General features: G+C 42.2%; 1 protein-coding gene across 27 annotated transcripts in view; it reads right to left on the bottom strand.

The window, feature by feature from the left end:
• The window catches only part of MAGI1 (membrane associated guanylate kinase, WW and PDZ domain containing 1), a 339,165-nt gene that overhangs the window by 39,136 nt on the left and 278,547 nt on the right, over positions 1 to 21,482 (bottom strand). For 23 of the 27 annotated variants that reach the window (XM_061455797.1, XM_061455802.1, XM_061455803.1 and 20 more), the window contains 4 exons: positions 20,761 to 20,849; positions 19,630 to 19,722; positions 16,933 to 17,115; positions 15,438 to 16,058 (listed from right to left, as the gene is read on the bottom strand). In XM_061455797.1, the coding sequence (XP_061311781.1) occupies positions 15,438 to 16,058; positions 16,933 to 17,115; positions 19,630 to 19,722; positions 20,761 to 20,849 (986 nt within the window). The remainder of the gene's footprint in view (positions 1 to 15,437; positions 16,059 to 16,932; positions 17,116 to 19,629; positions 19,723 to 20,760; positions 20,850 to 21,482) is intronic. The other 4 variants (XM_061455792.1, XM_061455794.1, XM_061455787.1 and 1 more) reach the window with 1 other exon arrangement.

Raw genomic sequence — 21,482 nt, 5'->3', positions numbered from 1 at the left:
CAAACATAAACCAAATCACAGATTACACTCCACATTAAGTGCTCTAATTCAGACATTTGAAATCTGCTTTTGTCTTTAGGATGTGATTTATGTGGCATTTATGCCGCATTATGTTTTCTACCTTATGCGTTTTGGTGTGCTAAAACCCATGCCCTCATCTAACTTTTGCACAGAGACTAAAATAAGTGATGCAAGTGAATTGCAAATCTGCCTAGGAAGCAGCTCATTTTAAGGTAATATGGGAGATGTTAGCTCTGAATAGGGAAGATCCACAATTAAAAATGATAAACAGAGCTCACTTTGCTGCCTGCTCACAGACTGGGATGCAAACTGTGACGAGTATTTTAAATGAAGTATTTTCAGCTTTTAAGGAATATCTGTGCTCTGCATTCCCAGCCTGCAGCCGATACCCCTCCAGGCACTGACTGATCGAGGGACAATGAAACATCAAAACTGTTTGAACTACACAATAAAGACCGCAGCTTCATTTCTGCTGACGGTGACTGTGTTTGTATAATACATTTAAAGAGGAAAGCACTAAAAACACTCATGGCAAGTCCCATTTTTAACAGGCATCATTTATCACAGAGATAAACACACAGATAGTCTCCCCCCCTTTATCTCCTCCATTCCACATGCATGCACACACGTTTACTCTCCCTTTACAAGAGATGCTCTTTCCTATTAAATCAATAGGTAGAACACATCCCCATACACACACTCATCCTTAACAGACCACCATGAGCCAGAAAGCATTTTACAGCAATCTGAATGTTCTCTGCAAATCATAAAGGAGAGCTGCAGCTGGGTTGTTGGTTCAAATTGTACCAGAATTCAGTTTTCTGCATCACAAGCTTTAAATGTTAAAATTGACTAAGTACAAACCACTGAATAAACCTTTCCTGCAAAGCTTGTCATTAATTTTGTCTGTTCCAATGCAAAAGAGATGGAAAACGGTTGAAAAATAATGGAAAACACATCAAGGCCATTGTTTGGCGGGTCCTTCAGAGGCCAATGAATCTTACAGTGTCACTGCTCTGTGCCAGACCTTGCTGCAGAACAAGCAGTAATTGACTTTTTACCAAAATAAGTGACTGCGGAACATGTTAACAAATGTTAGTAACTTGTCATGGGACTGGCTTACAGTCAGGGGAACCACCTGCTTGTATTCCTATTGAAATGTTAGTTATTCAACTAATAAGGGTCTCATTTTAAAACTCCAGTTCCTTGAAGCAGCAGGCCAAGAGACCAAATGATAGGTATAATGCATAGTTTTCATGCTCCGGTGATGGAATGGATGTAGTATTTAACACTCATGAACATGAAGTGCTTGAATAACCCCCAAATCCTCGGAGCACCACTAGCAATAAAATACTGAGTTTTCCCAGAAAGCTTCTGGCAAAACCAAAAATTACTGAGCTTTTCCAAAAAGCTTCTGGCAAAACCAATTGCCCAAACCTATGAATTTGTGATGGTGATGACTATGAATTACAACATTCAGGTTTTGATCACATTAACATGTCCTGCCTACGCCATCACTTGTGCCATGTCGTGTTTGGTACCCTCAGCCTCCTGGCTGCCCTCTTTTCTCCTAAAGCTTCACTGCAAGTTTTTTAGTGGCCAAACATGGACTTAACACCCAGTTTGCATCTCTTTAGCATTGTCTAATTGTTTAGTGGTCACACTAATGGCATTCACATCCCTGGCTAAGAGAAGCCAAAAGGCTTCTCTGCTGCTCTCCCCTCAAATCCAATAATGGAAGAGTAACAGTTTATATTGACACCATTTGTAATATAATTCCTCTGTGATTTAATGCTTATGGATATCTCTCACTAGTATTTGAAATGCCTCTTCCAATTTTAGGGGGTTTGGGAGGTGCAAAAGTCAAGCAACCAAATGGGGCTGTTGTCATCACAGAGTTAACAGTGCTTTAAAACAAATGAGCGCATCTGGTAAACAATGTCAATATGACCAAAAACCCCCTTGAATGGACTCATTGTAGCTACTTGCTAAATGTGCCTGGAATTAAATTAATTAGAAAACACAAATTACTCCCCTCTAAATAACAATGTAATAAAACAACTGCTTAATGAAAAATATCAGTGATCAGTGAGCGATCCACAAGGGTAAAAAAAAGGGACTGTAATCAAACTAAATTCACAGACTCCTCAGCAAGGAAAGAAAGGCTTCATACAAGGATAGTAAAAAATGAATCAGACGCAGGGATCTAAATTAAACTAATTATCACAGAGATTATTACATTTATCTTAACAAAACCCCTCTCTTTCTTCTCTCCAGTACTCCCTAAAGCTCTATGTACAGCTGGCTGCATCCATCTGCTCAACTACATTTTGTAACACGGGGGAAAAAATGCAAATCATTAAGCAAGTTTTGTACCATGACTTCAGCACTCTTAACGCCATTACCCATCAGCAGCTGTATTTCTGTTGTGTGACACTATAATGTTGTAAGCAATGTGGTCCATGAAGCAAGGCCACAAGCTAGCTTATTTCATATTATCTGGCCCATGCTAATTTTGCAGTCCTGTGTGGTAAAACTTCTGGGGCTGGGAAGCTGTAAGATCCCTAAACCTACCTATGATGAACTCATGGAAGAACCCATGGACAAAACTGTGACCACAAGAGTTGCTGTTTCTAAATGTGTGGTGGTCCTCAATTTTTACAGGAGCAGTTTCTCAAATCTTTTTGTCTTTACTCACCCAAAGTAACATGGGGAAATCACAACACAAATTCTGGTTTACTGAGCATATAAAGAAGAAGGCGACATGTGACTATAAATCCATCCCATAGCCGGGGCCCGATTGTGGTGAGAGCTCGCTCGGAAGGCCACAAATGCTCAGAAATTACCTAGACTGACACTAGACACATCATGTCCTATTCCACAGCCCTGCATTTAAAACACAGTGGATCAAAATGATCAAAAGTTGAGTCTTAAGGAAGACCTGTTTCTAGGTGCCACAGGAGTCATCCAGGCAACCCATCTGAAGAGCTTGGTTACATGGAGGCCAGTTGACATGAACACTCTTCACTTTACCACCAAAGAAAAAAGAGGAGTATATATTTCAGTGGGATTTCAACTGAAGTTGGAATAATTCAGTACCAGTTTGCACAACTCGGAGGACAAAGGCACTTGAAATTGTTAAGAGCCAGCCTAGAAGCCAGACTGTCACCCTATCTGTTGCTTATAACACCTGTGGCTCTTGCTTAAGATTTTTCAGTTTTGGAGTGGTTTTGCACATGAAGGAAAAGAACAACTGTGTCTTGATCTTCACTTCCTATGACTGCTTAACGCTCCCAGTCTTTGTTGGACACTTTTGTGGACCATAGGCCACCCTAAGTGAAAAGGTCACCCATTTGGTTTAGCCATTATGTTGTCTGCAGCCCAGAATGCACAACAGTTGAAAATCAGCGGGAGATGAATTAAAACACAAGTAAAGAAATATTTCAGGCTGTGTCACAAGGTTAACATTTACAGAGAAAAAGTTCCTGCCTGGACAAAAAAAACACAGCACCAAGCTTTCTAAATAGCGCTGCTTAAACCCTGCTGAATAAAATCTAAAGACTGTCCCAAAGGAAACAGACAGCTGGAAAGACGAGGGGTAAAGTACTGGAGTCAGGGAGTACACAATCATATACCTAGCACTGCACATTGATCATTGCTTTCTGTGTGCAAAACAAGGAACTTTAAATAATTAATGCTAATGGCCATTAGTGCTGCTGGTGGGGCAGGGGATGGGAGGATGGTGGTGACAAAGCAATCCCCTTGATTCTGCATGATCCACTGGCACAGAATTTCTAATAAAGGGCAAATTCTATCTAAAAAACCAGATAGAACCTGATCTTTTCCAGAATGGAGAATGAACAAGAAAACACACCAGAATAATTTGCCGCAAGAGAGGCAAGCCTACGAAGGCATAAGGAGCACCATCAAAGAGAAAACCCCTACCTTTTCCCTGCCTAACTTTTCTGCTCATCATTGTGATTTGCATAACAAGAGTGTCACTGCAATAGCAAAAAAATTAGCTATGCAATACTAGCTTTATGCGACAGAATAATTTACACTGCAGGAATACAGCCTTGCCATAAATCAAGTTTGGTAACTACTGAATACAGTGAAAATTGCCACATTTCTAAGGCTAATTTCAGTGCTAATGTTAAGAAAGCAACGTTTTCAAAGAGACCATCTCAGGCATTATTAACCCACTGGCACTGGCAAAAAACATAATGAGGCATAGTATATTATTGTCATTAACAGGAATTTCAGTTCTAGATGCTCTAAAGATGTTAAATTGTATTAGCCTCAATTACCCACTTTTGGTCAGGGTGCTAAATAATTCCTCGGTAATTGCAGCCTTGGTCTATTTTCAGCATCTCAAATGAGAATTGATTTTAGAAGTGATAAACAAGATATAGGCTAATAAAATGCTATTTAATTACTACAAAAAATACAAATTTAACTATGTAGTAAGATACATATGGCAATGCCAAAACAGTACGATAATAAAGAGATTAAGAATTAGTGTGACAAGTACCCATCTAACTTGTAGTTGAAATCATGTCAACAGTCCTTATATTTTTATTTTGAATCTCATTAAAAGAATATTTCCTACAGCTCGAGCTGCTGGAGTCATGTGCTTCGATGAAAAATTTCTGCTAGTATTTAAACAAGTATGTACACAGACATCAAATTTCTGAAACTTCACGAATTTGAGAAGGTAAACACCAGAACTGGAAAGTAATTAAACGATTCCATGCTCTTTTCCCACAGATATACGTGGGTGCATACACATGTATTACATGCATTTTCTTCACATTCATCAGCATACGTGTGGATATGCATGAAGGTACCTACCCTTTTCCACAAGCCCACTAAATCCATGACTTGCCAGCTTTACTTCTAGGGCACCCACCACAATCTTTCGGGATGCTGCAGTTTTGAGTATGTCCAGTCCCAGCCCACCTCTCCTCAATCCAGCTGTCCCATGGCATGGCCATGTGGGTACCATAGGGCAGCAGCACCTCAAGACCTCGTGCTACTGGTAGAGGAAAAACCTATTTTGCTATTGTCACATCATTATTTATCGTGCTTGGCAAGAGTGCTTGTCTTCAGACCTACCACAGCACTGTTACAAGGTGTAAATCCACATGCTCAAACCTGTGTGGCTTATGGCAGTATTTCATATTCGGAGGGCAGACTGCAGAGAGGACACGTGCAAATAAAGCCCTCCTGGCAACAGTTTGATGATGCTATTAGCAAATAACATCTCTTAATAATAAAGTAATATTTATAGAATGCTTAGCCAGATTTAGACCTGAAGGGTGCATATGCACACATGGCACACCAAGACAGAAAATCTTTACTAGAGGACAGTGGTTTTGCTGATGTTTTCACAAAACATCAATTTATTAAATTTAAAATACCGTTATCTATTAAAACAAATCAGTAACTCTACATACTTTCAGGTATTTAACCGTACATCTCAGAAACTTACCCTTAAGGATAAGGATGGAGTCAAAATCTCTGGGGACCCATATTCGTTACCTTCACATGCCCCCCAGTCCCAGCATCCTCAGGCACTTGCGTCATCTCCCAGGAACTGGGAGTCCTCTACCAAATCTGTCCAGTCTACAAGTACTGCCAACTCTTTACATCCAACTCATGGTACATTGCAGGTCTTCTGGCACAAAAGACACAGCTTTAACGGGGTCTTAAAGCTGGTATGGTCCTACTTGCTATCACTATCACAAAAATAAGTCTATTTGAACAAGAGCAAATAAACATGAAAATGAATAAACATAAAATCCCACAGCTGAATGGGAAAAAAAATTAAATTCAGAGTAGAGAAACTCAGAGACATGAGGATGGATATTTAAAACAACCCCTCTCAGAACAAAGCCATTGACTAGTCCATTACAAAGCCATCCTTCTTTGTTTTGCCCAACTGCTATTGCTTTTAATGACTCCCCAAATGCATTTAATTACAGTGATAAACAAAGACCTTTCTTGGATTTCTGATACCTCATTAATTCTGTTATGACTAGTTATTATAATGCCAAATCAGAGCAACAGCCAATGCACCTACCTGCAACATGGCTGATAAAAACACACTATTTACAAGTACATGCACTTCAAAATGCCACACAGGCAGTATGTAATGGTAGGAGAAAAAACTGGGTGGAATAAAACCCTCCTTTCACAGCTCTAAGTCTTCTCCATTTCCTGCTGTGCAAATCCCGATGAAGATGTGGGAGGCACATCTCTAGCTATATCTGCCTTATCTAATGCATAGTATGAGGTTCTGCTGTGCCACCTTGTGTTACATCACATTTCATATAAAACAACACTGTGTGGGTTCGAGTTGCTCCACTTATACCACTTCACGTTTAATATCAAAACATAAGGGGGTAAAAAAGCACCAACTTTTGAAACATCAAGCTAGGGAGGAAAACACAAAGCCTTTGGGAAGAATTTCAGAGCTCTCATCTTTCATTTGCTAAGCAACCTCCTGTGTTGTACTCCTCTAAGAGCCTACTGCTTTCTGCGAGATAAAGTGGTTCGTGCAATAAAACATCCTGATGGGAAGATTTCAGCCATTTTTTTCCCTTCCACCATTCAGCAAATGCTTTAGTTTTTCTTGCTGATTTTCAAGCAGCTCTAGATTCCCTGTCACAGAAAGGCAGCCACGCGTAACGCGCATAGCACCCCTATTGTGCTGTCAGCATGTGAGATAATGCAAAACAGACATTACTTTGGTATTCCAAATATGTTAATTCTTTACCTCCTTAATAATTACAGTACAGATTTCCTCCTGGCCTTAAAGTATGTGTCGTGAAATACCTCACAACTTTAGGAAATTATCTCAGCCCTTGAAATCAATGCAAAATGTGCAACAAAATGCCAAACTGTGAATCAACAACTGTTCTATCCTGTGCTACCTTTCTGAGACTCTGGGGCTCAGATGACATATACCTGGGGGACAAAAGTTACAGCATAGATAGGCGATACTGCCACAAAAACACAGGGTGACTGATGTAAAATTAATGCTCACCCCCAAAGCAGCTTTCTTGGGCATCTCTTCATTTGCTTACTCATTTTTAGAAGAGAATCAGTGCAAATGGATTAATGAAGGGTAGCTGAGAAGAAAACACTTATGCCTCAAATGACTAACAGATTAGTGTTAGCACTTCACACGTATCACGCCAGCAAGAGCTGGAAATCCTGCAGGCAATTAAAATGTCCCTGTACCAGCGATGCCCATTCTCCTTTATTATCAGCATTGTAATATTACGAAGCTATTGGTTTTGGAATCAGGTGCTCACATGATAATGTGCTTTGTTTGGAGTTTCTTAGTCTCCCATGGTTTAGAAAAGGCAATTAGATATGAATACTAGAGGCTTGAAATAAAAAGACAGAAAGAACTCTGATGTGGTATTTTTATATCCGGAAATTGGGGAACTTAATGTAGGATTTTTAAGCACTTGGGCTTTGTGAGGTTGATATCTGAATTTGTTGCTTACTGTTTCAACTGGATGCATTGCATTGTGAAGCTCCAGCACAACCTGGTAATGCTAATTCATTAGCTGCTGCAAATTCACTATTTGTATGAACATTAGTAATGCACATCAAACTATTTGGTGTCTGAGCAAGCTACCTACTATTACCCTTCGAGGCTGCAGGCATTTGTAAGCATCCAAAACCTTGGTGAAACCCTGCTGCCTCCTGGAGTCTAATGGGAGCCTTGCCATGGACTTAAACACTGAAATTTCTCCCTTTGTGTCTTGGTAAGCGGTTATCCCAAAACCTTGCAAATTCAGATCAACAACAGCTAACACCACTAAGATTAACACCTGTAAAGCACTTTGAAGGAGAAAAACACTGTGTAATCTCCAAATATTCCATTATTTATAAGACGACCTGATTTTGAATGTTAAGTTCGGCTTATTTTTATCACAAAGAGAAAACAAGTTCCTTCTAGCTTGCTTTACAGAACCAATTACCAGCGATCAGTGTATGGTGCTGCATAACAATACACAGCGTTGTCCCAAAAAGGTATATCTAACACCCTGAAGCTATTTAGAGGAAAATTAACTTGCACAGTAGATTGAAACACATGCACATAAGCAATTCTAATACAGGGTGTGAACTTCGAACTTCTTATTAAAAACACCAAAATGTGTAACATTTCCCTTATTTCATCTTTTCCTGACTTCAACTGGGTTTTGTATCTGCTCCTTGATAGACTAGTCCCTAATCAGAGTAAGGATGTAGGAGAATAGCAAATGTGACATCAAACTTGCTTTAAAGTCTCATCAGCTTTTTTTTTTTTGCCTTGTTACAATATAATTCCACTTAACAGAGAGAATAACAGTGACTTGGTGGTGGTTTGGTGAAAAAAAAGATGCAGCTACTCCCAACTAAAGGTTTTCCCCTAGACCTGCTCCTTCCCTGCACCTAAGTCCTAAGTTTTAGAAGTTTTAGCACTGTATTTATGTTAGGATTGGCTATTTTCAGAAAATAGAAAAGCAACATTGCAAAACCTTTTGAAAACATGTAATTTCTAATGCAGCTTGTAGGCCAACTTACAAACTTTACTGATCCGATTCCTTTCTTCCCAGGCAAATCTCTCTGAAGGAAACAGTAACAAAAACAATCAAGAGTAAGCAATAGGAAACAGATTTTTAAATGCTGAACGAGATTCCAAATTTAATCAGGAAATGCGTAACTCTGGAATTACAAAGTAATAACCCTGGAACACAAAGTAATGAACTTGAAAAATAAATCTTGGCATTAGAAATGAACATGTATTTCTTTCAGCATACTATGACTCTGTTTAAATAGAATTTATTAACTAGTGAGGGGTGTCTATGGGCTATCAAAATATCCCCCCCAGCTGTTATTTCCGGATGGTATTATTTGTACCATAATACCAGATATTTTTCAGTGTACAGCTCAAAATAACCTACACTGAGTGACAAATTGCTGAGAGATTCAATAAACAAGTTTGATGGGAGGTACCTGAGTAGAATGGAGCTTTGGTAGCTGGTAGTAGTTGACAGAAGGTAAGGCAAGGAAAAAAGAAGTGACTTAAAATGGGATTTTCAAATAATGTAGAGGTCATTTGAGAGCATCAGATGGCAGAAAGCAATAAGATTTGCTCCTGCTCTGGGTGAGGGAAGAAGCTGTCACAATGTAGTAGGCTGCGGAGTAGAGTAAGAAAACCAGCCATAAAGGTGGCATGATGATTGGCACCAGCAGCTCTGTGCTTAACGGGATGAGGTTCAGGGGTTCCTACATTTCCAAACATGGGACAAAGCCCTCAGTCTAATGCTCTGCTCCCTTTGAACTGAAAACACTGCTGGAAATCATGACCTTTTCTTCTCTTTCCAGAAGTTTTGGCAAAGGCAAACACACTCTGTGGTAACGGTCAGATGATTCCCAGGTTGTGATTTTTGTCCTAACTGCAGTTTGGACTCGCTTTTTCTCTAATTCAGCAGCTGCTGAGACAGTTCAGAATCTTCTGGCAGCTAGATGCTTAAGTGGCATGACTTTCAACTCGCTCTTCACTGCAAGCCTAAAGGGCAAACAGAAGTGAGTGGCTTGTTCAAAGGAGTTCAAGTCTGTACTGAATAGCTCAGTGCAGCCCTAATTACCATGGGTTTACATCATTAGGGATAGCAACTGAAAAGCAGCTCTAATTCCCAAACTGTGAGATACTGCCTTCTTTTTTTTCTTTCCTGGCTCTTACTACTAAATGATCTATTTCCACCACTTCTAGTAAGGAACAGAAAACTTCAATTCCATAGGGGAAGAGTATCTCAATAAAGAAGTAGAAATACAGTATTTTTACTTATAAAATTCAGACTATAGATGTTTGTGGTGGGGCAGAGAGGTGAGGATACATCCTCTGAAACCTGCAGCAGTAACAGACTTCACTCAGATACTTAATGTTCAACACCACTGCTCATTTATGCCTGAGCATTGTATTTTTATACTCTGTATCACAAAAAGCTATCTGATTATCAATTATACTGTTATATGCTTGTGATTATAAAATGTTATGATATATTGTTCATAAAATTTTCCCACTGTGTCTAAAAGTTCTTGTAGGTCTCTCTACCATGGCTGGGGGAGCCTGAAGCTGCAGCAAGCAGCCTAAAGAAAAGGACACAAAACTTTATATTGCTATGTGATGTTTCAATGTCATGGACACAAGATAAATAGAGAAGCCTATGAAGACAGGCTGAGGAAGTTGGGGCTGTTCAGCCTGGAGAAGAGAAGGCTGTGTGGAGACCTCATAGCAGCCTTCCAGTATCTGAAGGGGGCCTATAGGGATGCTGGGAGGGACTCTTCATTAGGGACTGTAGTGATAGGACAAGGGGTAACGGGTTAAAACTTAAACAGGGGAAGTTTAGATTGGATATAAGGAGGAAATTCTTTCCTGTAAGGGTGGTGAGGCACTGGAATGGGTTGCCCAGGGAGGTTGTGAATGCTCCATCCCTGGTGGTGTTCAAGGCCAGGTTGGACGAGGCCTCGGGTGATATGGTTTAGCGTAAGGTGTCCCTGCCCGTGGCAGGGGGGTTGGAACTAGATGATCTTAAGGTCCTTTCCAACCCTAACTATTCTCCAATTCTATGATTTTATGTCCTCTCATTTTAGGCTACAGAAAGAGTTTTCAGGTCCAGGGTAGCTGACTCTTAACATGCACTTTCAGCACAAGGATTTAACTCCTCCCTATGGGAAGTGTCGGAGGTTCCATACCAAAAGCATCACCGGAACAGCAAAGGAAGGATCATTTAGCTAAGGAGACTTGATAGATTTATTGCTTTAGAGCTTTGTAATTTTGTTCCAATGCTGCAAGTCTTTCTCATATATATCAGAAAGACCTTCTTAAGACCACTGAGTCAAGGACCAAATGAGCAGGACAATTGGCACAGACCTCTCCCTACTTCCACCTTACTGCTCACCGCAAACACCTTCTGCCCAACTGAACCATGAGCAGGGAATTTATTATGGACTTTACCTTTATATAGGGGTAATACTCAGGTGCCCACTCATGGGCATTTAGACAGGTAGCTGTTGCCTCGGTTCTTCTTCCCATAAAATACATTTAATTTTGAAACTCTAGCATGTATTTTATCATATATTTTTCAGAAGATGGATTTCCATTCCCCACTTTCATGTGAACTTGGCCCTAGGGAAGCTGTTAGAAACTCCACTGATTTGAATATGACACATGAGTGACATTTCACCTGCATGCTTTTACTTTGATCTGAAGCAAAGTGGGAACACATCTTCAAGGGGATTACATAGATCAGGCTCAAGGTTTATGCTATTTTCAACCTTCCACTGAATAAAGACGCTAACTGTGAAAGCTCTGAAGGGAAACTGTCCATTCAAACCTGAATGAAAACTGTTCAGCTTAGTTCTTGGAACTGAACACAAACTTATCACAGTGTTTTTGGATGACCTGAAGACAGATCTAAACACAAAAAAAAGGGATAAAAAAGGAAAGAAATAATCCCTTTAATCTGAGGTAATTCACAATATACATCAATAAGACACATAAAGGTTCTCACTGAAACAAATGTGAGATCTTATCTTGTTGACTCCAAAACAGCACAGTAGTTTTGCAGAATAACTTGTTCTGAAACAGCCCTTGTCCCAGCATAAACCCAGTTCCCAGAATAAAAGCCCCGTGGGAAGCAGGGAAATTATTCTGACATAATGTTGCTTTTATTACAAATAGAATCTGTGCAGAATGAACAGGTATCTGAGGATTGCTTATTTCAGTCCATTATTGTGCGTAGACAAGACCTCAATGACAAATGGATTTCAAGTGGCAAATATTATTACCTTCTTTTGTAGCTTTGGGTTTGGTTTTTTATTGAGATAAGCACTTTATGTACTTGGTAGGTACAAGGTTACAATAACCTTTTCAGCTACAAATAATCAAAATAAAGGTATGCCTTTAGTGGCCTTATTAATAGTAATTCTTTAAAATAACTGAAATGTGTAATCACATCGTGCAGTGCAGAAACAACAACATATGCTTCATTCTGCATTTTGCAACCACTAGCACTGGTTTGCTTTCCAGTACAACACCCCTTGAATGGTCTTTCTGGGTTATGAAGCATCTCCTCTGCAGTTGCAAGCACCATGGTATATTGCTGTCAAACACGCTGAGATTCACCTTCAGACAGAAAAGTCCTTTTGCCCCCTGCAGTTTAACTTAAGAGACCCTAATGGGTTGGCACTTTCTTCTTATGTCCAGTTTAAATTACTCACAATTGAACAACTCAGTTTTATTTCAGCCAACTCTGAGGACAGCATCTTCTACCTCTCCTACCTAACATTAGAGACAGTAATTTTGTCTCCTCTGCCCCTTCATTTTGCTAAGCAAAAGCAGCTTTTCTGATATGCTCATGCATGCAACCCTATTAGCTCCTCTGCACCCTGCCTCTGCTCAGAGTTCATCCTTTCTGAACCCTTTAAGTGTTGAAGTCCAAGCCATGATACAGCACTCAGGGATTTTTATCCAGCATTAAGTATAGGTGAAACAGGAAAACAACAGCAGTAATAGAATTAAGCCTTACAAGAGGAAGGGGGAAAAAGAAAGTATTAGAACACAGATAAGGCAAGTTTTTTATGGAGCCTCTGGAACACAAAATCTCAGTGACCGGACACTGTCCTTCTCTTAATGTATCTATCCCCCTGCCCCAATCCTGTATAAGTCCTGCAGATGGCTTTCAGATAGTATGTGAGCAGCCGAGCACACAGAGGGGGCACTTCATCTTCATCCTCCCTGAAACCACCCTTCTGCTCCTCACTCAAAGGCAAAGGCAGGATTTACCTGCTCCCATAAGCCAGTACTTCAGCTAAATCCACTGTACAGTAAATATTTTACTGGCTGCTCTCAGCGACTGTGGGTTTGCTTTTAACAATTAAACCCTGTTGTTGGGAGTGCACCAGCAGCTTGAAGCAGGCAGAGCTCTTCCCCTATATTACACATCTCCTTCTGATACTTTTTCTGCCTGATTAGTAATCACTTCTGACAAATCCTTTTGACAGCTCTGAACACCAGCCTTAGCGTTGCAGGGATGCTTCATGCAAAGCCTGACTGAATGCAAATATTAGGCTAATGCGAGGATGCTTGACAGCATCTAAGCATTTTCTTCACTGGACACCAGAGGGAGGAGGAGGAAAGGACAACTGACAGGGAAGCTAAAGAAGAGCTGTTTCAAGAGCCCTGAAGGAGCTTATCAGACACTGAAGCCAAATGCATTTCTGTAATTGGACCAAAATAAATAGCGGCACCTTGTCTGGGGATGGTATTTCTGACAGGAGACTTGGCAGGAGTTACACAAGGTAAAGTAACAGGAGAAAGGAGCTGAGTACAGCAGCACTGAGTGCTGGATGCATTTTAGCCAGCTCCGTCTCCAAAGCTTTAAACAAACCTGACTGCTCTTGGCTGTGGGGAACTGCTGTGTGTACCCTGCAGCTTCAGTGCCACAACCTGAGTGCCTTTTGGTCCAGCCTTCTTCCAGGTGTAAAGAAAAACATGTTTCAATGATTAAGCGTGGATCCAGAGCCACCACAGTTCCTGCATCCTGCACCACGAGAGCGTGAAATGTGGAACTGCAAGTGCTCTGTGCTGAGACAGAAATGTCAAGACCTTGAAGGAGGGAGGGAGGCAGTTTAAGGAGATTGATATGGTGTCTATCCAGGAAGGTGATAGCAAATGCTCAACATGTGGTATCTCGATTAAATTTAATAAAAGAGAAAAAAAGAGAGAGATATATTCAGCAAGATAACCAGGGAACTATTTACTATCTTATTAAAACTATGCTTTTATTTCCTCATCAAATCTTTTCATTATGCCTTCAAGGCATAAGGAGGATTATTAAATGTCAGCCACAATTCAAATAATTAATGTATGGTGTTACCAGATATATATGTGCTCTCCAGGAGGATTAATAATAGCTGCTATTTTTCTTCCAACCATATTTTCTCCATAATACATATATTAATCATGAGAACGCTGTGCACTTTTTAAACCTCTCCAGCACTGAAAGTCTTTCAGGAACTCACACTTTGAAAATTGGAAAACTCTTAATATATTCTGTTCTCTAGTTTTTCATTTACTACCAAATTACAAAAACACAGTAAGCACTTGGAAAGGAAGAAGTAAAAGAAAGGCAGTGCTTTCTCCAGAGCTGCTAATTGCAGAATCAATGTCCTCAATTCCTTGAAATAGGTCTTTAAAAACAAGTTGTAAATTCAGGAAGCAACCCCTATTAAAGCAGACTGGCTTTGTTGCTAACTTACTACACTCAAAATACTTTAGAAAAGGCATCAGAAAAGTACTTTTTACATCAAACACTCCTCCCAGGGCTGGCTGGGGGCTGCGTTCAGCACCTACTTGTCAGCTCATCTGCCTCTGTGCTGGCCCCTGCAAGGTGCTGAGCACCAATGTGCACATAAAAATCACTGCATGGGCCATCAAAATCACTGCTGGGGCTTTGCCCCTCAGATCTGCTGCCAGATGAAGGGCTGACCCCTCTGCTCTTGGACTCTGTACTCAATATCTGACCTGGACCTTCCCTGCGAGCTTGACACTAACTCTTCCAGTAATTTTAGCCCACAGCCTGAGTGTGCAAAGTGAGGTGGGGTGTGTTACTGCCGATCACTTTACACTTACTGCGCGCAGGGAAAGAGCTCCTGTGGAAGGACTGACCTCACTGACAGGTTACCCACCATCCATGCTCCCATGCGGGCTGCAGACATACTGCTTGGAGTATGAGTTTTGTACCTACTGGTTGCCTTTCAGCAACACAACCAAAAATGAGCTCAGCTCCCCACTGCACAGCAAATAAGCATGTCCAGAAGTAACATTTAATTTGCTTACAACTGAGAGAAGTTTGAATTCTCCCCTCCACTCCCAGCTGTACCCCAGGTGTAACCCTTCTTCCACAGTGAAGAGCCCCTGGATAGCTGATTTTGAACACTGCAAAGTACAGAATGTATCACCCACCTTTTCCATCTCCAAAACAGCTCAAGAAATGTCCATGTCCTATTTTAAATAATTTTTTATGAACATGAGATCAGGGTTTGCTCTGTATGTAAAGGTGTAACCATATGTGTAACCATACCACCGTTTTGTGCATTCTGGTAATGTTCGTGCATTATCAGAACGCGGAATGGACAAATGTACATTACCATGCACATTCCCCCAGTGCAGCATCAAACAATAACTGTAACCATCTATGTGACCTGACAATTGCCAGCTTGGAGCAGGTCCTACATCTCAGGACATTAACCATGTCTACAGAGACGCTTAGGAGAGCAGGTCTTCCATGGCATGCATTTCTTTTTTAAACGTCAAGAAGAACTATTACAAAGCAGTTCTGAAGACTTACCTCCTCGCTGCACCAGCAATGTGACTTCGCTTCCCTTAGGACATTCAATCAGCATATCCACCACCTGGTTGTGAGTGAGGCTCTGCACATTCTTCTTGTTGACTTCGACTATAAGGTCACCCTCCTTTAGGCCGCGGCACCTTGGGCTGTCCACGATCTGCTTCACTCTTTGGCCACCCCCACCAGGACTGTCTGCTATAGTAAACCCAAAGCCCATAGGCCCTTTCACTATATGCACAGTTATGAGTTCAGGTTGTGTTGCTATTGAAGACGCCAAAGAGACCGTGTCGTTGGGGTAACCATGGGGTCCATTGGAGGAGACCTCAGCCGGGCTGCTGGGTCTCGCTTCCTTTGTGCCATTTACTTTCCCTGTTTTACTACTGTGGCTTGCTGGGGAGTCGTAATTCTCCTGTCCGTTCACAATGATGGGCTCTTTGTCCAAAATCGCCACGGACGTAACCAGGCTTGTGTTGGGATCATCGGGATCGAAGGGCAGGGGGTAGCCTCGGCACAGTTCGAGGTCCACACTGGCACCGATAGGGATGGACTGGAAGATTTTCACCACTTGAGCATGAGTGTGCCCCAGCACACAAGTTTCGTTCACGCTGACTATGACATCCCCTGCAGAGGACACAGACATATACCAAACACATGTTTTGTGCACCCTGGGAATGTAGGACTAGACCCCATGAGCTGATGCACAGTACCCATAGGCAAATAGCAGCATTTAAGTATCTCTGCAAGGAAAGGGAGTGGTGATACTTGGGTAAGCAAGAATTCTCTGTACACAATGGATTCACTGCATAAAGCCTTTATGTACATAAATGTTTATGAAAGTGAAATTGGAACTGGCTCATGCAAAAAATTAATACATTCAAATAATGGTATATGGCCCATTTAACAACCATTTCAAAGTCCAGCCCTCGCTGTTATGCACTGTGCTACACTGACATGTGACAGAAACAAAACTGTGACACATGAGAGCTGTAACAGACGGCTCTCAAATACCAACTGCTCAAATATAGTGTTACGTGTCATGTCTCAGACATACTTCAGCCTGAGATCTAGGTATTGATTAAGTTACGATTTACTTCTTAACACTGAGGCTGCAACACAGCCATGTTTAATGCAGCCACCGCAACAGTGGGGAGCAGTAACCTGCAGCCTGATGTGGGACTCCACAACTGATGGCTCCTCTCTGCAGCTCAACATGGGGAGAGCAGGAGCTGGAAGAGCTCCAGCTGGATATTTTGAACCCGAGGTGAAATTCCAGCACATGAAGTGCCTTGCTATAAGATTCTGAACATGTCCCTCAAGGTATCTCACTTCCCTGCTTGCAGACGGGACAGCTGGATCCTTTCCCTTGGAAAAGGTTTAAACCACGACACCCCCAAAAGAGAACAAGGAACACAGTCACTTATGAATTGCACATAAAACCAGCCATAAAAACATAAAGCAGAGCAGTGGTGGCAATTTTGATTTAAAGCACTGGTACCTGTTTCCATTTTGCCATCCAGCGCTGCAGGGCCATCAAGCACCAAACTTTTGATTTGGAGAAATTCATCCGGCTCATCCCCTCCAACGACGGTGAAGCCAAAACCCCTGCTGCTTTTCCTTAGCTTGGTGTGGATGAACTTCCCTTTCAGCTCGGAGGGGTTCCGTGTAAAAAAAGGTTTTCCTGCATAGGAAGTTTGGAAAATCTATGAACAGGCACGCAATAGTGTTTGATCTGGTTTTCCTCTGCCCCTCCCTGTTCTAACAAGTACATGGACAAACACAGGGGTGTGTTGGGATGGGACTGCGCTTCAGCATCCTCTCATCTCATCACGCTCCACCCATCTCTCCTTGGATCCCATCACATAGTAAACGAAGTGAGCAAAAACCCCTCAAGTAACTGGCACTTTGTTACCTGTGGCTGTGCACACCAAAGCCACAAGGCTACAAAGGAGAAAACATACTGCTTTAAAGGATGGACTACATTAAAGCTGGCAACGCTGGCTTAGATACGCGTCTTATCTCTGTCTTGAAGTGGTTATATCCATCCCAGGAAGGTTGGGAAAGGGGCAGTACAAATGCCTCCTACAGGAGTCTGCAGCAAGACTTTCTGCAGACAGGAATATCATTATGTTCTTCATCACTCAGCCTTCTCCCAGCCCACCAAGCAAAAAGCAACTTCTGAGCTCTGGCAAGACACTCCGTAACCCTTTAGTGTAACTCCCACCACCACTATCACCCTGTGACCTGCTCCCATAAAAAAGGGGAGGACGTTGATGTTCTTCTTCAGACACTGAAGTCTGTCCTCTTTCCTTTCTGCTCCTTGCCTGTGGTGGATGAAACACTGATGTTGTGAAGTACGTACGGATCAAAGAGTGGATTGGGACCTGAGCAGCTGTGCTGGAGGGCTCTCAGTGTTCTCTGAGAGCACAATTAAGAGGGAACGAGGTGCTCCAAAGACAAAAGTGCATCCTTGCAAAGCATGTTACACAGACTCAGAAAAGTAATCCTGGTTGCTGTACTTCACAGTGCCAACACTATAAACACCTTTGCACTTTTAATTGTTGTTAATGCTTAGAGGGGAAAAGACTGTGCCACTAAGCCCTCTGGTGACAGCTTCAGGATCAGCAGTGTGTATCTCAAAAGCCTCGGCAGCACTGTCATGGGCCTCTGTTCAGAGAGGAGAGCTTGAAGGAGAGTGAGGGGATTTGAGACTCATAAGCCTTTGAGGAAATAAGAAGTATTTTTGAAGATTATTATTATTATGAGAGGGCAGAGTAAGGACTTGCAGTCTTCTGCCTTTGAAAGGTAGTGCAGGAACACAGCAATCCTGCACATCATGGGCAGATCTTTGCTCAGACCCCAGGCTGCAAAAGGACCTTGACTATCAAAACACAACCCAACATCTTCAGTAACAAGCACGCCTGAGAGGCAGAGTGCAGTAGGGCTTAGTCCTGATTTGTGGTTCAAAAGGCAAATGGAACAAGCACAGTTTGCTGGTGTCTGCCTACAAACACAGGGTGAACTTGCCCTGCAGTAACAGGGCAACAGCACCATAGGCTACATCCCACTTACAGCACCTGGGAGGGGATCATGTTTTAAATGAGTATATCTACAAAATCCCAGAGAGCAGGGGCACAAGGAGGGGTACTCATGCCCACATTCCCACCAGCAGTACCATCAGTGAGAGAGATGGAAACCCCTGGGCATAGAGCAGGGGGACAGGGAAGGTGGAAACAGTTGCTGCAAATGGGGAGTGAGAGAAAAGGAAGCAGCACTGAGAACGGAAGGAATGAAAGAGAGCAGGAGACATCAGTGGGTACCAGGACAAGTCACTCAGAGTGGTGCTGGGACAGGCTAATGCTGTCCTGAAATGCCACTCGCACCATTTCAGTGGCTGTCAGTTGCGAGTGGGTAGAGAGCAGAGTGATGCTTCTAACATCAACCCCTGCACGACAAGCTCCTTTGCACTGCCATGCACAGATGCTTTGGCAGCCCTTGCTTCAGCCTGGCAGTGTAAAAGGCAGAGGTGGCATTCACAGATGTCTCCATAAGGAAGACCAGTGTCTGCCTAGGACCACAGCATCCCTGCTGAGCTCACCTTTGGAGACCATGGCTGACCTGCAGAGCACGGTAGTATTTTCCAGCTCCAAGGGACAACCTCCCCATGGCTGTTCCAAGCTCTGACAGGATGATGCCCTCTACCCAGGCTCCCCCTCTCTTACCTTCCCCAGCTTCTGGTTCCTACCTACCAGGGCAATGGCATTCGCTTGCTATGCAATTTAGATGTAGACAAAGGTGAAGCCAACTTACAACCACATGTAACCAGAGAGCACTTGTACTGCAACAGGTACAAGTGAAACTCTGCCCTTGCTGGCAACCTGATCTTGCAATGTTTCAGCTCATGCTTCAAATTTGGGGTGATTCATGTCCTGTCAGATAAGTTACTTAAGACAAGCAACTGGTATGTGAGCCGCTGGCTATACCCAGACCACTGACATCAATAAATACGGCTCTACTAGCCCGAAGTACTTGTACAAATGTACAACTTCAAAGCAAGTCTGCAGTATTTGCCCTGGCGTGTGACAGCAGTCATAGAAATACTTCTTTTGCTGGTGGCTGAGGGAATTTCATTCCAAGGAGAAAAACCTTGTTGCACTTCTACAGTTGGTTTAAATTGGTTGAACAAGGTTGTTACCTTGCACTGGTGCTTCCCGAACTGCCTCTTGGTTGTTTGAAACATGGTTTGGAGCAGCGGGTGCTGGGAGAGATGGACACTCCTCTGTCCATTCTAGAGAGGGCAGAGAGGGAAATGTTACTTGTTTCATGACAGCACTATGAGCTCCTGTACGTACACACACTGGGAGCGTGGGCTTCAAGCAGAGGAGGTGTGAGAAGCATGATAAGAGAGGAACCAGAGTCATGGACAGAGGGAATAAAATGAATGGGATGTCTAAAAGCCAGTTCTGAAGGAGTCTCTATGTCCAGGTCAACTGATTCATCCGCTGGGACACCCTACCTCACACTCAAACTTGGGACATGATTTGCTTCTAAGTTGTTGTGACTTCATATGAAATCTACTCTCCATGGCATTCACAGCATCAAAGAGCTGTTGTTGTGCTAAATGGTGCTGCAAGTGGAATATTGAAGCCTAAATTATTTTCCCCTTGGAAACTGTTGTTAAATAACTTGGTGTGAAAGCTACGAAGGTACCAAAACAAACCAAAATGCCACAAGCCCCTCACTGCTGTTGGGATGCATTTCAATAAACTAAACTAAAATAAAAAATAATAAAAAAAAGATAAAAATGGGGCAAAGAAAAAAAGTGTTTTAAAATAATGAAACTAATTCAGATTTACACCTTGATCGCATCCAAGTATCTTGTGTTAAGAAGTCTCTTGTGCAGAGGGATTTCTCTAGTGTACATGTAAATGCTCACTCCTCGTCCCTTCAATAGCCTATGAGTCCCAGGGCAGACTGGAACAATACCAGGTACAGTGACTAACTTGATGGAGCAGATTAAAGAGGAAAATGTGGTATTTAATTGCTTCTGGGAAGCCCAGAAACTTTCCAGAAATAAAGGACATGAAAACAAAAATGTCTCCCCTTTAACAGGGGTGAAAGCTGCTCTGTTTAAGTGGTTCAGATTTTCTCCTTTGCCACATCTTATGTGAAGGGCTTTTGTTACCTTTCCTACACACACTGTTTTGCCTTTAAATGCTTAAGGCCACGGAGGGAAGTACAAATACATTGGCACTGTGCTGCCAAGGGGAGGGAGGGCACATTCCCTCCTGAAAACCCCAACCATCACGCCCTCTGTGGTGCCAACCTTCAGGTGGCTGTTGCTGTTGCTCAAGCTGTTTCTTCCTCTTTGCTTCAAGAACTGGGTTTTCATACTGCGTCTTCCGGTTGATGTGGCTGGAGAAGAAAGAGAGCAATAAATTAGGAAACCCTTTATGTGACAAGCAGGAATGATGGACAAGCATGAAACTCCTCTGAGGAAAGGAGTAAAACACCAAACAAATCCAGCAGCAGCATATGTGGAGTAAGGCTCGCCTACTTGCACCAAAAAGTGTATTTAGGCAAAGAAGCAGATTCCAGCACTGATATGATGTATTGAGTAGGAATGGCTAATTCCTTCAAATACATTAAAGTAGTGATCTATCTGTGGAAAATGAGATTGCAGCAGAAAAGGCGCTCTGTCTCATTTCATTTTAAAAGACAGGCCTATATCATCCTTGCTTTAATCAGATTCTCAGAGGTGCTGTCACTCCCTGGCTTACTGAAGTTACCCCAAAAAAGCCTCAACAGAAAACCCCAATATCTGGTAACATCTAGCAGCTATTTCATCAATGAACATTATTAATAGGGGTTCTTAAAAATATCCATGGCAATGCAGGCTATAGCTGAAAAGCTGGGCTCCAAATGGGTCAAAATCTATTCAGAATCAGCCATCAGCAAACACTTTCAGTAGAAACCAGCATGTGGTGACACTCCAGCTGTCCCCCTTGGAGGCCCTTTAGGCTGCTTTTGACCTGTATGAGACGTTTA

Source organism: Pezoporus flaviventris, unplaced genomic scaffold (genome assembly GCF_033815535.1).
Source record: "Pezoporus flaviventris isolate CSIRO_AGI_PZ_B2104156 unplaced genomic scaffold, CSIRO_AGI_Pfla_v1 ptg000021l, whole genome shotgun sequence".
NCBI lineage: Eukaryota > Metazoa > Chordata > Aves > Psittaciformes > Psittacidae > Pezoporus > Pezoporus flaviventris.
This window is presented reverse-complemented; position numbering and strand designations above follow the sequence as displayed.